Here is a 15695-nt window from a genome sequence, read left to right as displayed (position 1 = left end):
TGACATTGTAACATTAGGACCGGTTTAGTGAATAACACTGATCTCATCATGGCGGCACCTGTTAGTGGGTAAAATATATTAGGCAGCAAGTAAGAACATTTTTTCCTCAAAGTTGATGTGAAAATTTGTGATGGCTAGACGACTGGGTCAGAGCATCTCCAAAACTGCAGCTCGTGTGGTGTTGGATTGTGGCGTGAACGAACAGTGGTGAACCAGCAACAGGGTCATGGGTGGCCACGGTTCATTGATGCCCGTGGGAAGCGAAAGCTGGCCCATGTGGTCCGATCTAACAGACGAGCTACAGTAGCTCAAATTGCTAAAGAAGTTAATGCTGTTAATGCTTGACGGGTCAGGACTGTTTGGCAGCAAAAGGGTGCCCAACACAATGCCGGACCATCGTAAAAAGCATTTCACTGCATGTCACATCCTGTATGTATGTGCATGTGAAAAATAAAATTTGATTTGACAATATTAGGCAGGTGGTCAATATTTTATGTCGGATTGGTTTATTTTTAGTGCAATTTATTATATATCTAATTATTTCCCACCCAAATGTGTACTAAATTAAATCAGTTTCTTCTTGTTGTATCCACACCACAAAAGGTCTCTTCTGTATTTACTAAACCAAGCAAGTGAAAGAACAATCCTTAATCCCAACATATAAAACCCATTTAAAGTTTTGACTGACAAACAGTTTTAATTTCCAGGTCAAAAGACAGAAGCTGCAAGTTGTAACACGTTATCTGTACATTCACATACATAACTATGCAGACGCAAATGATACCCGCACTATTATTTCAATCGCTCAACTCTGTCCAAGTCATAAAAAGCACAGTAATAACTACAATCAAAACTAAACAAAACCAAATACAAGGACGAAATTAATAACAATGTACTTTTATTGAGAAACTGAGTTTTCATATTCATGTAATCTTAATAAAAAAAAAAAAAAAAAAAGAGGAGGGGTAAAGGGTAAATGTAAGGTACAGAACAAAGTCCAATGTTCCAAGCAAACGCTGGTCGTTTTGGGGAGGGAGAGCACTACACCGAAGGGTAAAAACCAAAAAAGCGTTCACATGACTCAAAACCTCCCGGAACGTTCACGATCCCTTGACCTCCTCCTCTCCCGGTCACGGCGGCCGCGGTCCCGAGAACGAGAGCGACGCTCACGAGACCGAGAACGAGAGCGGTGCCTAAAAATGAGAAAAGGCACCAAGTCAAACTTTACACATAAACAGAATAAAAACATTTAAAAAAAAAAATACATTCATTACGATTAATTTTTTATTTTTTAACAATACAGTTTCATTTGCAAAAAAACAAAACAAAAGTTCAACCATGTTTCCTGTACCTTTTCCTACGGCGTCCGTACAGTTCCCTCCTCAGCTCGCGAGAGATCGGCTTAAGGTGCATGAAATTACAGAAGCCACCTCGAGTGCACTCCCTGTGAAGAGACAACATGCTGGAGTAAAATATCATGTGGACGGAAGTAAATCTGCAGCTATCGAGTATTTTAGTAAATGAGAATTCAATTCAACCGATTATTCAGATGAAAAGAGAAACACGAAATAAACAAGAGAAAATAAGATGGGTCTCTTAAATTGACAAGTAATTTGTTTTCTTTTTAGAAAATCTTATTTTTATTGCATTACTTGCATACAAGAATATCTGTGAGAACTAATCCCATTTACGGAAAATGCAAATACAAATGTATAAATAAAAATGGACTAAATTACTTTGAAATCTATAAACACACTGTACGGTGTTTTCGTTATGTTTTAGTATAAAATGATCCCAAAGTTTGGAAATTTTGTTGTTTTCTTTTGCCTGAATCTTCTCCTCGCCGTTTCTCCATTTTTGCTCCAGAGTTTAGCAGGTGGCGCATCGGTAATAATGGTCCGTGGGGAAACTCAGTGCTCCATGTTAAGTTAAATAAACCAAAATAAACTTTTCCCCCCCTCTGTTTCAGCCCTAGTCGGAAGAAGGCTTGCCAAAAAAGCTGTTGTCCCCTCAGTAATTGACTAAATATTGAAAATGAATAAAAAAAAAATAAAGACTTTTTTAAAAGAGCAAAAATGATTAAATCAAAAACAAGCCATGTTTTGAATGTAGATGGACTTTATTGTAAATAAATGAAGCCTGGTCATAAAAAATGGCACTGAAGTACTGAATTTTTCAACTTGGTTTCCATTTGCCTTTTATAATGTGAAAAAAACATACATTAAATAATCTCTGTCTATTGCACAAAACTTGCTTTTTGTCTCGAGCAAAACTTAAATATTATCATGTTGCTGGTTAACATGGATTTAATAAGTTAAACCGATGTATCCACTAAATTCACTCTCATTGTAAACCGTGATTAAACGACTGGCGTGAAGAGGGTTTGACATTATCTGAGCTGTGAGAAACACGTTCTGTCCTTCAGCTGGCACTTTTCTGATACAGTTAGAAGTGATTATGAGGGTCAATGGTACCGTTTCCCCTTTCAAATACAACCATGATCTAATTCTATCTATCTAGGAAGTGTACTTACATCACCAGTACTTAAACAACATACTGCAGGTGTTTACGTTTCCATTAAAAAAAAATCTAATTAAGATTTTGTAAAGTGTAAAGTTTAGAACTCAGAGTATTGTATCAAGCTTGTTGTACTGACCCCATTTCATACTGCCTGCAGCAGGCTTCTCTGAAGTCAGTAACCGGGGACAGTTCAGCATGGATGGGCTGACTGTTAAACCAGCGGTTATTCAGGTCCATCACAGCTTTCTCAGCATCCTCCTCACGCCGAAACTGCTCAAACACACGGGTGAAAGCACAGTTTTTTAACATGAACACTGAGGCTGTACAATACTTAGTGTAAGTAAAAGAATAAGTAACTTCTAGCATTCTCAGATCTGATTGGTCAAATATCAAATCACTGCACAAATAAATAAATAAGGAAAGAAAGAAAGAAAGGGGTAGATGAGTGGGTGACTGCTTATATCTGTCGTAAAATAAACGAGTACAAGAACTAACCTGTCTAATGGATGTTCCATATCAATCAAACTATAAACATAAATGTTACCGCTGATAAATAAAGTGCCATCAACGTACATATAATTGCAGTGTTATTAGAAGAACACACTTCACACTCCGTTCTGCCTCTTACCTTCACATAAACATTGCCGACGAGGTGATCGCCCAGATTATCGCACACGTTCATCTCCTCCACCTCGCCGTACTTCTCCTCCATTTCCGTGAAGACTTCCTGAAAATTGGGTTTGAGGTCATTTAAAAAAAGGATGTGCAAAAATATTGTGTAAGTGTGTGCATGTGTAAGGCTTACCTCGAAAAACTCATCATAATGCTCCTGCATTTCCACATCGCTCACGGCACCTAGGAACAAAAGCGCTTCAGAGATTTGCATGTAGAATGAAGTTAAAAAGTGTCTAACAGCACTTTGTTCACAGACAACCAATCATTTGCTTTTCAAGTTTGATTCTGATTGTTTACTTCCTTAAATAACAGTGTGTGGTATGCAAAATGAGAAAACAAGTTGTATACATCATAAACAATAGTTACACATTCAGAGACAAATTGAAAGACATGTCAACAATGCAAGAAACCTAATGGTCTTAAAATGTAACTAAAGAGCATCTTTCCCAAATCCATAATAAGCCTGTGCACCTCTTAAATAACTAAAGTAAAAGAATCCTAGGAACTAAAGTAGCTCAGTGGTTGAGGTTCTCCACCAGCCACCAGAAAGCTCTGGGTTCCAGGCATACAAATGTAGGAGTGTGACTGTTCAGCACACATTATGTCCTCCAATGGGACCATAAACTTGGACTGATCTTTGATTAAACATCTATATATTTAATACTAAACTGGTTACAACATCAAAGCTTAAAACCCTAAATCAATGATATACATTTTAACTATTTCTTTTGTAAAACTTGAATATATTCAAATATAAGTGAATATATTCATATATTGTATATATTAATATATTATGAAAACATTTTTCAGTCTCTAGATATTTGATCTGTACATATAAAAACACTGGTAACGTTTGATTTTAGAAAATTTGGCATCAATACATCCACAACTGTAATATAATTAGAACCTTAAAATACAGCAAAACATTTACTAGCAGTACACGCTTTACTGTAAATCAGTACCAACAAAAAGGGAACCGTATTTAACAGACTGATGAGAAATTAGTGTCACCAGTTTCAACACTTTTGAATCACACAGCAGCATTTGAACATGAGTTTCTGTCAATAGCACAAGAATAGCAATAATAGTGCAACAATGAGACTTACAGCGAGATGCATCGGCTGTCTGAGCACTGTTCTGAGGGTTACGGTAAATGTTTTGAATCAAGATAGTCTGTGGATTGAGAAACAAAAAAATTAAATGAAAAAAAAAATTGGATAAAAACTGCAAGCAAACAACAAATGTAAATCAGTTAAAAAAAAAACATTTAAATACATTTTATACACAAAAATTTAATGATTTATTTTGCGTGATTTAAGATTTAACGTTTTTGTCTATTAGTAATATTTTTTTCCACGGTTTTCTTCTATATACATTTATATAATGTCTGTGTTGGGTCCAAATGTGTTATGGACTTACATTTCTTTTAAAATTATTATAAACTAATTACTAATAAGTGTCTACATCTTGTTTTATTTATTTCAAGAGTGAATGTAGTTTTTCCACATAATATACATACACAACTGCAATTTGATCGGTACACTTTTTTATAAAATCCACTGTGTGACATGTAGCTTTCATAGCCAAGCAGTCGAAGGCTTGGCAAATTTGAATACTATCTGGATGGTGAATCATTTAGCTGGTTGGATCATCTTAGTGGTGCAAGAGCCATTACGTCACAACCGAGCTGCAATAAGTCCCTGACCCAAAATCGCCAGTCAAACACATGCCCAGAGAACACTAATGACGCAGCATGATTAACGTAAGACATGACCTATTGGTCTACAGCTGTCCATCCACTAGGTCTCAGGGTAGAAGTATATAAGAGGAGACAGCCAGAATACACATTGTTTTAAAAAAGCCAGTGAATCTTCTGGATCTGACATTAATACCCATAATGCTCCTACAATACTAAAAGAAAAGAAGAATAAAACAGAATAGCCTTTATTTGTCACATATACATTACAGCACAGTGAAATTCATTCTATGCATATCACAGCTTGCTCAGAAGCTGGGGTCAGAGTGCAGGGTCAACCATGATACAGCACCCCTGGACCACAGAGGGTTAAGGGCCTTGCTTAAGGGCCCAAGAGTGGCAGCTTGGCGATACTGCTGCTTGAAACCCCAACCTTCGGATCAGTAAACCACTCCCCTGGTGCTGGTGCCTGTACTGAGAATTATCCACCATGCAATTAATTTCTACACTTCTGTGACTAACAGGGATTGATAGTGGGTCAACTGAACAGACACAAGGTGATTAAAGGATATATTTATGTATATATAAAAAAGGTAATAGTGGATGAGAAATTTTGATTTACTGGCAGATTCTTAGCATGATTCAAGTCCTGCACAGATTGACTTCAGATAAAAAGGGATTTGCCTCTGTATCAACCCAAATGCAGGACAACAACCAATCATGCTGTATATTTTTGATATTTTGATCAACAGAGGTGCTTTAAGAGAATGACCATAGAGAAAGGGATCGAAATCAGATTATACTGACCCCAAACAGTATGTACCGGTATATAAATCTTTGACCAGTGCATTCACAGTCTTAACATCTCCTGGCCATCTATAGACCCCTGGTAGTAAAAGTGCAGTGAAAACAAATGTACAATTTGGTTACAGAGAAACTACAGCATACCTGGCTAAAAGTTGGTTTATTATGGAGTCTGGAACAGCGATCGCCATGTCGACATGCTCCAATCTTAAAGTAGAAGGAGCAGTTGACCCTGGGTGATAGTAGAAGAATGAGATGCAAGAAAAGAAAGAGAAAGAAAAAAAAACACAAAGCACAAGATAAAGGTTATGTTCCAATAGCTAAATATGGCTTTGGTTGACTGTTTAATAAAGGAGTCGTTGTGGGATATTATACAGAAGGGGATTATTTTACAGTTACCAGTCAGACAGCACAAAATAATAAATTGCTGTATATTAAAATGAGCTCGGGCTAAATGCAAATTAAAAGTATAACTAGCTATGGGTGAGCTAACACAACAGAGATAACCTGGTGTGTTTGTGTGTGTGTAAAGTCTATATTGAAATGGAATAACAATAAACAATGTTCGAGTCGATTTTCATCACATTATAACTCAATATAGTGGATCAAAATGCAGACCACACTCAGAGCGGTGAATTATAACTAGCTCGTGGTTCATGTCATGCACGTTTCTCTGCTTCATGCCTGTTCAAGCCGCTCAGTCTGCTCGCTAAGCTAACGCTACATTAGCACGGCTCAGCACGGACAATTAAAATCACCAGCCCTCTCCAACTACCGTTTTAATCCATTATTTATTTCACAATTAAAACATTTGATTGTAGCTAACGAAATCCGATTTCCCCGCACGCGAACCCACCAACCGGTTTCTAATTTATTTATTTTTAAATATTTTTTTCACCCACTTGTCTTTCTCTGTACCAAAAATGGACGCTAGGTACTCCGCCATCTTCCCGTCGTCAGGTCACTTGTGTTCTTCGTCATCAAGTTGCGCGCCTTTCGTCACGCAACAGCGCACGCACGAGTAGATGCCACGCCCCGTACGTCGCCCCACCCCTACACAGACAAAGCCCACCCCTTGCATTGAATGGGATACATTTGACAGACAGTCAAATCGACCAATCAGAATGTTTCTTGAAAGCGCGACATTTTAACCGGATACATTAGTATACGGATTCAAAGTTTAACCAAAGCCCGCCTTCCTGCACCCTATTGGCTAGTTTATCAAAGGCACCAGTGAGATGACAAATCATAGCAGGGTGTGATTGCAAACTTTGAGCGGGATTTGTATGAATACGGGTGGGAAGTTGATATTACAGGAATATAATGTATGTTAAGAATCGGACTATTAGTAATATTTCCACACACCATTTCATCCAAGTCCTCCCCTAATTGAGCCTTAGTGAAATTTAAAAGCTGTTAAAACCCATTAATAGGCTAAAATATCACTCATTTTCGATTTTAATGTCAGCGGTTTCTAGCCTGATGGCTGAGGTTCTGTGCTCATGTAAATGCCTTATTTTACCATAGTAGCAGAATTGTATCAGACATCTCAAATCTGTGCGCTTTTTAAATATTTAGTCATTTTTATTAAATTTTAATAAAATTTTTTATTCTATTGTCAACAGTAGATGCTGTGTATTAATCTGACCGAGAGGGGGCGACAAATTCCTCTTTTAGAGCCTGCCTGAGTGAAATCCTGTGAAACCAAACACATCATACTCATTTAATATCACACAAGTCAAAAAAACAAACAAACACTAAAAGTAAATATTTATATATGTTTATTATTAGTAGTAATATTATTATAATAACATACTGTATATTGTAAGGTCGACACATGAATTTGTATTTTTATATGTCGGGTATTTTCCCAGAGTTCCAGTGTACCGGAAGTAGATTAACAGGAAGCATCAGAGCTAGGAGTGATACATGCACCTTCAACGAACTTTTATTTATTTATTTCCATCTTCAATTAAGAAAACAAACACACACCGGTATGATGGTAAGAGCAACGTTACGTATTACATTATTTGCTAACCAGAGTAGCATAGCCTGGATGAGCATGGCTACATCTCATTATCCTAGTCACTCCCTACAAAGTGCACTAGTCTGGGTATGATATGACTTCCACTCGTCATATTGTGCAATATAGAACCAGGAAGAGGTGGATTGGGATGCAGCCAGCATAAGTACAATTCTACTTATGACCTAATTTGTGTGTTTAATTCCTTGTATTTATATTTCCCTAATAATATGTGTCAGTATGCAATGTTAAAAATGGTACAATCCACTTTAATTTTATTAGTTTTACCCTTCTAAAGTAATAAGAGTCATTATGACCTTTATTGGTCTTTTTTCCCCTCATACAGGACAGTCAGGAGGACATGGACATGGACATGTGGTACACCCACCCAGTGTACACCCGGTACTGGCAGCATTACCAGCAGGCTATGAGCTGGTTCCAGAGGCACCGGCGGGCATACAACAAGGCCATACAGTCTGCATATGACCCTGCTTTTTACCCCGTGTTTCCCACCCTGCCACGTCGCTACGCAGACTGGCACGATAAAGAGACAGCACACAGATGTCCTACACAAACAAGGAGACGGATGGAGGATGAAGCAGACAGCTCAGCTTCTGAGAGCTCGGAGGAAAGCGAGTTAGAGTACGATGTCAGCAAAATGGATATCACGGCTGAGTTACGGCAATATTTCGCTCAGACTGAGCGCCACAAAGAGGAACTGAGTATGTGTGCATGAAATAGAAAGATTCATATTTGCCCTTGTGGTACAATGGTAACAAAACTGTAAATATCCCACAAACTCATCACATACTTAATCAAAACCACACGCCTGCTATGGTTTAGTGTACAACCAAAATACCAACTGTCCAATTGACCAGTGATCTTTAGATTATAAGATTGCTGGCAGTATTGTCCATGCTGTCAGTTTGGAAGGGACAGTATTCTCTCTGTCCTCTGTCACTCACGGTGATGTTAAACAGTCATGGTTATCTGTGAGGGCATGTTTTTCCAAGTTTGTTTCCCTTTCCTTAGACAGCATTAAATCTGATAAGATCCACTTTCCACTTTCTTCATGTGCCACATCAACCTCTCCAGTTGGTAGCTGATGTATGACAGGGAAGATCTTTGTGGTGGGTCTAAATTAGAAGATGATCAACCTGAGGAGAAAAATGGATTTAAAAAAGGCATAATTTACCTTTACACTGTTATTTGAAGAAAGTCTTTCATTCCAAAGGTGCAAACTGTTCTCACCCCAAAATTCTGTACATCTAACTCTTTTTTTTTTCCACCCCCCAGATATTACCAAATATATTGTCTTGTTGTACAGTTAATATTGCAAACTGTGCTGCAGCATTTGTACATCATTTGGAAATTACTTTTATGTTTTATGTTTTCTGCCTCTAGCACTTACAGTGGCAGACATTTTTTCTTGTTTTACAGAGAGGCAACAGCAGATGGAAGCAGAGCGACAGGAAGCCTACGTACCGGCTGACCAGGATCTGCACCGTTCTTGGAGGCGGAGTGCCCAAGCCCCAGCCGAGCGCCCGGGTGAGAGGAGGAGTGCTGAGATGAAGAAGCTGTATGGAAAAGATGCAGCCAAAATCCAGGGCATGGAAACAGCCATGCAGCTCAACTTTGACCGCAACTGTGACCGCAAGCAGCCCAAATACTGGCCTGTAATACCGTTAAAGCTGTGAACGGATTGACTCAGTGCTGCTCCAGTAATGATCTCCAGCTCTTAGACAAACAAATTTCATATTAATACAACATTCATCCTAATAACATCAGACTGGTGTATATTTGTATGTAGTTGTTAGTGTCAGACTTATGGGAAATATTTTCTGTGTTGCAGTCCTAGACTCCAAGACTCTCTCATGACACCTGCTAATCTGGGAAGTGTTGGATGGAAGAGTTCTGTCCTGTTTTTGTCCTTTTTTCATTTTGCTGTTCATTACTCTTCTGTGGTTTTTCCCTTCTTCAAGCCCATTAATGATGTAGATATCGTATGCATCAAGTTCTTTGTTTTGTCGTTCACAGAGCAAATTCTCACTAACTAGGTCAGAGCCTCCCCTATGGTTTTTGTCTGTTCTGTCTGTTCTACTTTTTCACCTTTCCTGTGCTTGGTATGCTCTTTGTTCAATTTCCCATGTTTATATATGAAAAAGTATATTTTAATGTGAATGGTAAGTTTTGTAATAAAATGCATTGGATTAAAGTTTAGTGTGACTGTTGATTTGGAAATGAATTGGATTTGTTTGATTAATGAATGTCTTATGTTTTTGAGCTTTAAAAAAAAAAAAGTATATTCTAGAATTTTTCAAAGTTAAAACTTTTCCACAAATGATAATACTGGAAAATAATTGGTTATTTGTGTATTGAGAAAAAAACTGTATCTGCACATAGAAATGTGGAGATTTGCTCCTCAGGCTGCAGTATTTAGGAGCTTTGGCTCATCAGTGTGTTTGCCCACTCAGGAAACCATCGGCATTATGCCAGACGGCCCAAACTTGAATAGAGTTCCCAGCCTGCCCGGATTCTGGTTTCCATGGCTACTTTTTTCCATGAGCATCCGGCAATTTATATTCCCTTGCGCTCCCCGAGTAGTCATTCTTACCCTGTACAATCTCGTGTGTGTTCACAACCCAAATTTACTTGGGGTGGTGTTTGGCTAAAAGAGGGAACACTGGTTTGTCCGGAGTGTTTTAGTCTATAAAGTAAGCTGCATTCAGCTCCATCCACAAACAACACATTAAATATGATTAGGATTTGATCTCCTTCACCAGGTTCATGAATACACTGTTTTTGTCATGACAGATGTAAATGATTAGATTTGCATTCACACCATACATCTTATCAAGGGTAGCATACCAAAGTCAAGATATCACATCACACCAACATATCAACACAATCTAATTATCCACAAAAAAATATGGAATGCACTTTTAGGGTTCAAAAGCTCTTCAGGATAGCATTTGTTGCAATAGCTATTCTCCCCAACACCCTCCTTTGTGCCCAAAGGGGCCCCATTTGGTAGCCCCCAAGCATAGACGTCATTGAAGTGACCCAAGTTGGGACAGTGGGCACAAACTGGAACAGCACTTTTGTTTTGTTGTGCAGGACGTCCACTTGCTTCACTAAAGCGCCGGCTTCCCACACTCCTGCAAACTTAATACAATGGGTAAGTCCTTTTATACTTAAAGATCATCAATCTGAAATTCTGTCCTTTCTTAAAGCATTTTAAACTAAGTAGCTCAGCATAATCTGGGATTATTTATGAAGCATAATCGCAATGTATTTGTTGGCTACTTTGCTGCATAACTGAATCACTTTTTCCCGAAGGCTACATTCCTTAAATTGAATGATTAGTATTTGACAAAATAACTGAAAATATTGTTTGTTTGTTAGGATTTAAGATTAAGAGTCATTGTGAATGCATTTTGTAATTGTTGGCTGCATTTCAATGTAACATAGTTCTACAATTTTATTTAATTTATATATATATATATATATATATATATATATATATATATATATATATATATATATATATATATATATATAATTATTATTATTTTTCTTGTACCAGCCATAAACAAACATATGCAGAATATATTCCTTTCATTTGCTAATGACATTATTATGGTGGTGTTGTGTGTGTGCCCTTAAGTGTGCTGCTGGCCCTAATCACATTAAATGGAGCAGATTCATGGGAAAGAATTCCTCGCCTCATTTGTTCTCACTGTGTCTTTGGAATGATAACTTTCCCACCACCCATCCATGGCCAGCTCTCTATACACAGCGAGATTTTACAGCTGCTTGCTGTGCTAATGCCAGCACTCTGCAGTGAGGATTGATAAAAATCGCATTTGGGTTTTGTATATCCTAAAGACAATATGTCATACTTAACTGGAGAGGAAAGTGCAAAGTGTGTAAGAAGAAACCTACTTTATCTAAAATTAAAATGAACTGTAAGGTCTGGGCTTGATTTAGGGCATAAAGAATAAAGGCATACCTCCAGCTGTTCCTACAGTGTTTAGCTTACCATGGTGGCAGGTGACATCCCATTAACCACCTTTAGAAACGCCCAGTCCGGGATCTTACATAATACCCATGTGGGCCAAGCCATTTAAGATTCAACCTCAATTGGATTATGTCCTGAACTCTCCATGGAGATCTCCATCTACTCTTATTCAAATGTTAAGGCCGAGGGCTGTTCTGATGTTGGGTTTCACTTCTCGTTTGCTTTTTTCACTTCTTTTCATTATTTTCCTTATAAAAAACATGTTAAAGTGGTTTTCTATGCATATGCTTTGTTTTTTTCTGACCACAAAATTAGGTTTGAAAAAAGAGAAATGTGGTCTATTATCAGTTCAAATGGAAATCAGTGGGTTAAGATGATTCTAAAAAACACAGTAAAGCTCCTGAAATCTGCATTATATAAGGACAAAGTTGTTTCTGTACGACTAAACCAGACTGTTCCATGTGGAAATCTCCTAATTGGTCAGTTTGATTTGCTAGAACTATGTGGTTTCTATTCAAATGTAACATACGTAAACACCCTTTTTTCACTGCACTGAGATCAGCTTTGCATTCAAGTTAGGATTAGGGCTCAGGGATTGAGAGTTGCTTCTGAACCAGCATACAAACACGGACAGCGCCTTCGCCCCAGGGCTGCTCTTATTGCCACTGAGAGCCGTGTGACTTTCCATTTAGCTCCTTTGCAGCGTCAGTTTCTTAGCAACAGTTTACCCACCTATTCTCTCACACACACACACACTGCATCATCTCCCCTCGCTGCCTAGCATTAAACACACACAGAATCACGATGGCTGCGAAAGAATGTTGCTCCATATTTGGGGCTGCTATCTTGTGTATGAAGCTTGCCAAAGTATCCCTGCTGTTGCCACAGGAACAGTGGAGCATTGGTGCTATAAAACAGAAGCTGTCATTCGTTTTCCAGACTGTAAAATCTACATTGGGGACATATTGCCAAGCAGTAGAGAATTATACTAAGTAATATTATTGCTAATGATGTTTCTTTCATCCTAGGACACTCCATAAATATAGTTATTTTGGTGAATTTAGAACAGAATAGAATGATAGTTTAAAAAAAAAAAATGTCAACATAATATATATTTTTTTAAATGTTACATTGTTACATTTTCTGCTAGACTAAATTTTTGGACACCTGACTATAAGATTTATATGTCGATTTTGGACATAACATTACACATTTAGTCCTCATTGCTGTTCTAATAACATTCAGACTTCTGGTTTTTGTGCTTGTAGAGTTTTTCGTTCATTCAGTCACAAGGGTGTTTTTAAAGTAAGGTACTGATGTTGGGTGAGGAGGCCTCGGGTGCAACCAGCCTTCTAATTTCACAGGTATTCACTAGGGTTGAGGTCAGGGGCACTTAAACAGGCCACTCCAACTAATGAAAGCCATATCTTTATGGAGCTTGATTTGTGCACTGGTTTATTGTCCTACTTAAAGTTTGAAATCCCTTACTTTAATAAACACAATACAAAATTGAATGCTTAAAAAAAGCACAAGCAGTTAATGATTGGTTAAAATATTCCTTTAAATGAAATATATTGATGTGAAAAACTGGCCCTTCATTAGCATTTTTATTTATATAAAAGTTGCTGCCTCTGTATTTCATTGTTTACTTGGCTGAGCTGAAGACTGTGCTGTGTGAGCTTCTGTCCTTGTGCAGTAAAGCATTTAATGCCTTTTCATTTACTAATTGTTTTTGTCTTTACTGTGCAGTTGTTTATAATGATTCATTACTGCCAATGCAGCCCACTGCTTCAGTACATCTTCTGCTCTATGGACAAGCATTCTCTAAGTAAGGCTTAATTCAGCCCAAATTATTGCTTTTTATGACTGATGACAAAAAATTCTGATATGGAGTTTGTTTATTCAAGGCATCCAGTCTCGGTAGCAGTTGTGAGATTGCAATGGCAGATCTATTTTTCTATTTTTTGTCTGATATGCTTTCCTTGTGAGCAGAAAACACATGGTTGTCATTAACATAGCTGCATAAAGATATTTTCAAGCAATCACGGCAGAATTTCTTGATGGCAAATGGTGCAGAACCATACATTCCTGAGGGATAGTTCTGGGAGTTTAGACATGCTCATTTCTCTGAGGTCATGATGTCCCTCCATCTTTGCGAATCTGGTCCAAAAGGATTATGGGACAGGATCAGGCTTTACTTAACTATAATCATTTATGATAATAGAGAGTAAGAGGGGCATAGGAGCCATTACTGCTTTTGTTTTAAGGGGGCTACATCTTTGGGGGCTACATTACTGCTGTGTGGGAGTGTGTGCTTGTGTGTGTTGGCACACATATAAGAGTTCTAGTGAGTAAAGAAATCAGGATTTTTTTGAGGATAGAAAATTACAGCTTTTATTTAAAGAGCCAAAAGATCTTAGGCTAATCTTTCTTGGTTACTGAGGATAATGTTAGGTTTAGAGTAAAGTTTAGGTTTAGATATATAACATTAATCAGAGTTATCTTTGCAAATATAGAGAAATTAGTACATGCTTAATGCCCCATTTAGTTTCCATTCAAAAATGTTTGTGCCCAATGGTCAAAAACCGGACTTGCAACAAGCACAAACATTGTACAAGCCCATTGGTACAAGACTCACACTGCCCCATGCTTACTCTATATGAACAATAAAAGCCTCTATATGAACAATAAAAGCCTCTTGACTTGAACCTTTTTAGAGGTTGTGAAGCAATTGCCAGAGTGGTTAATTACAGGGCTGCCAGGGTGTTATTGTTTTCCACCTTAACTAGTTTAAAAAGACTACAAGGTAAGGAGGATTGTGTGTAGATAATGTTTTTCTAGCTAAAAAAAATTGTGTGTAAAAACTAAGAAAATTAGGTGGACTATGTGTTTTTTTTTAAAAACGTACCGTATTACGTACATATTAATGAACTTCAGAAAGCATATCCAAAATTTGCAAACCAAAAAGCTGCTAGACTGTGTGCTAGATGCTGATCAGTTGTTCATTAGTGGTCGACTTTAGGAATTTTCTAGCTATGTAGATTAATCTTATTCTGCTTTGTTAAAATCGATGGTAATAAGTCAAGGCTCATATGAAAGTTATTATTAGTCCTTGTCTCACTAGGCAAAAAAATACTGAATAAACTCAAGAAGTATGCAAAATGTATGATTGAACAGTATGTTTGTGTTTGGATAAAAAATAAATAAAATGTTTATGCTTTTCTTCTGTAAAAAAAAAGTATTTAATCATCTGATATTTTTTATTTTAAAATCATGCATGGGTATCTGCATGGGTGACATGTACTGGAACCATGCAGGTTGTGGAGAATAAGATATGCCATTTCAGACATGTGAATGGAAATCTTTATCTATTCTTTAATTTAACCAAATAAACCAATTATTTGATTATTTATTTAAGAGCAGCCTGCATTTGCTAGTAACCTGGAATCATCAGCAGGGAATATGTTAACCATCTTATATTCAGTGGAAACTCATGCAAATGAAAAAACTGTACTCAAACAAATGTTGCTCTGTATTTAGCATTTCTAAGATTGACAGGTCCATTATAATACACAATGGCATTAGTGGGAGGCAGGCTTTGGGGTTGATGGAATTGGGGGTGAGTTTGCCCCATGGCATGTGGCCCGTGTACCATTTCTCCCCCTCCAGCCATCTTCATCGTCTCTTTGAGAGTTTTTCACTCCCTGTTCCCTCCAGAACAGGCCTCCTCCAATGATACGGCTTACTAAACAAAAACAAAGGCGTCTGGGGAACCCAGGAGCAGCTGTTTGTCTCTCTATCACTGTGTATTTGTGTGTGTGTGTGTGTGTGTGTGTGTGTGTGTGTCGGCAGGGATTGAGTGATAGAGGGTGATAGAGGAGAGGAAAGTGTATTCAACCAGAAGGGAAAACAACCTTGTAGGTGCTCCCAATTGATTTTAAATGCAACTGTCTCTG

General features: G+C 37.7%; 3 protein-coding genes across 10 annotated transcripts in view; 2 read left to right on the top strand and 1 right to left on the bottom strand.

Moving 5' to 3' along the window:
- Positions 1–881: 881 nt before the first annotated feature.
- Positions 882–6737, bottom strand: u2af1 (U2 small nuclear RNA auxiliary factor 1). 2 transcript variants are annotated; one of them, XM_046838204.1, is made up of 8 exons: positions 6598–6737; positions 5840–5927; positions 4302–4368; positions 3326–3390; positions 3149–3247; positions 2657–2790; positions 1352–1444; positions 882–1193 (listed from the first exon to the last, which is right to left on the bottom strand). In XM_046838204.1, the coding sequence occupies exons 1-8, from the start codon at positions 6639–6641 to the stop codon at positions 1082–1084; spliced, it is 702 nt and encodes a 233-aa protein (XP_046694160.1). In that variant the 5' UTR covers positions 6642–6737; the 3' UTR covers positions 882–1081. The 2 variants fall into 2 exon arrangements, with proteins under 2 accessions (XP_046694160.1, XP_046694161.1); XM_046838205.1 differs by having other exon boundaries at positions 3326–3375.
- Positions 6738–7347: 610 nt separating this feature from the next.
- Positions 7348–9933, top strand: gemin8 (gem (nuclear organelle) associated protein 8). Of its 7 annotated transcripts, none has more exons than XM_046837597.1 (4): positions 7348–7458; positions 7570–7697; positions 8065–8440; positions 9159–9933. In XM_046837597.1, the coding sequence occupies exons 2-4, from the start codon at positions 7692–7694 to the stop codon at positions 9413–9415; spliced, it is 639 nt and encodes a 212-aa protein (XP_046693553.1). In that variant the 5' UTR covers positions 7348–7458; positions 7570–7691; the 3' UTR covers positions 9416–9933. The 7 variants fall into 7 exon arrangements, with proteins under 7 accessions (XP_046693553.1, XP_046693550.1, XP_046693549.1 ...); XM_046837594.1 differs by lacking the exon at positions 7348–7458 and having other exon boundaries at positions 7551–7697; positions 9159–9439; positions 9571–9933; XM_046837593.1 differs by lacking the exon at positions 7348–7458 and having other exon boundaries at positions 7551–7697.
- Positions 9934–10747: 814 nt separating this feature from the next.
- gpm6ba (glycoprotein M6Ba) overlaps positions 10748–15695 on the top strand; it is a 46413-nt gene continuing 41465 nt past the window's right edge. The window contains exon 1 of the mRNA XM_046837526.1: positions 10748–10896. Within this exon, the coding sequence (XP_046693482.1) occupies positions 10893–10896 (4 nt within the window). The 5' untranslated portion in view covers positions 10748–10892. The remainder of the gene's footprint in view (positions 10897–15695) is intronic.

The sequence above is a fragment of the Silurus meridionalis genome, chromosome 24 (assembly GCF_014805685.1).
Source record: "Silurus meridionalis isolate SWU-2019-XX chromosome 24, ASM1480568v1, whole genome shotgun sequence".
In the NCBI taxonomy this organism is placed as follows: domain Eukaryota; kingdom Metazoa; phylum Chordata; class Actinopteri; order Siluriformes; family Siluridae; genus Silurus; species Silurus meridionalis.
Note: the sequence above shows the minus strand (reverse complement) of the source record. Positions and strands in the feature narration are given on the sequence as shown.

Coding starts and splice junctions, on each gene's coding strand:
- u2af1 (XM_046838204.1), bottom strand. CDS start 6,641: ATGGCGGAGTACCTAGCGTCCATTTTTGGTACAGAGAAAGACAA. Junction 3,391..4,301: donor GACAGCCGATGCATCTCGCT/GTAAGTCTCATT, acceptor AAATCTCTGAAG/CGCTTTTGTTCCTAGGTGCC. Junction 1,445..2,656: donor TGCAGGCAGTATGAAATGGG/GTCAGTACAACA, acceptor GTCTCTTCACAG/GGAGTGCACTCGAGGTGGCT.
- gemin8 (XM_046837594.1), top strand. CDS start 7,551: ATGTCGGGTATTTTCCCAGAGTTCCAGTGTACCGGAAGTAGATTAACA. Junction 7,698..8,064: donor AAACACACACCGGTATGATG/GTAAGAGCAACG, acceptor CCCCTCATACAG/GACAGTCAGGAGGACATGGA. Junction 8,441..9,158: donor GCGCCACAAAGAGGAACTGA/GTATGTGTGCAT, acceptor CTTGTTTTACAG/AGAGGCAACAGCAGATGGAA.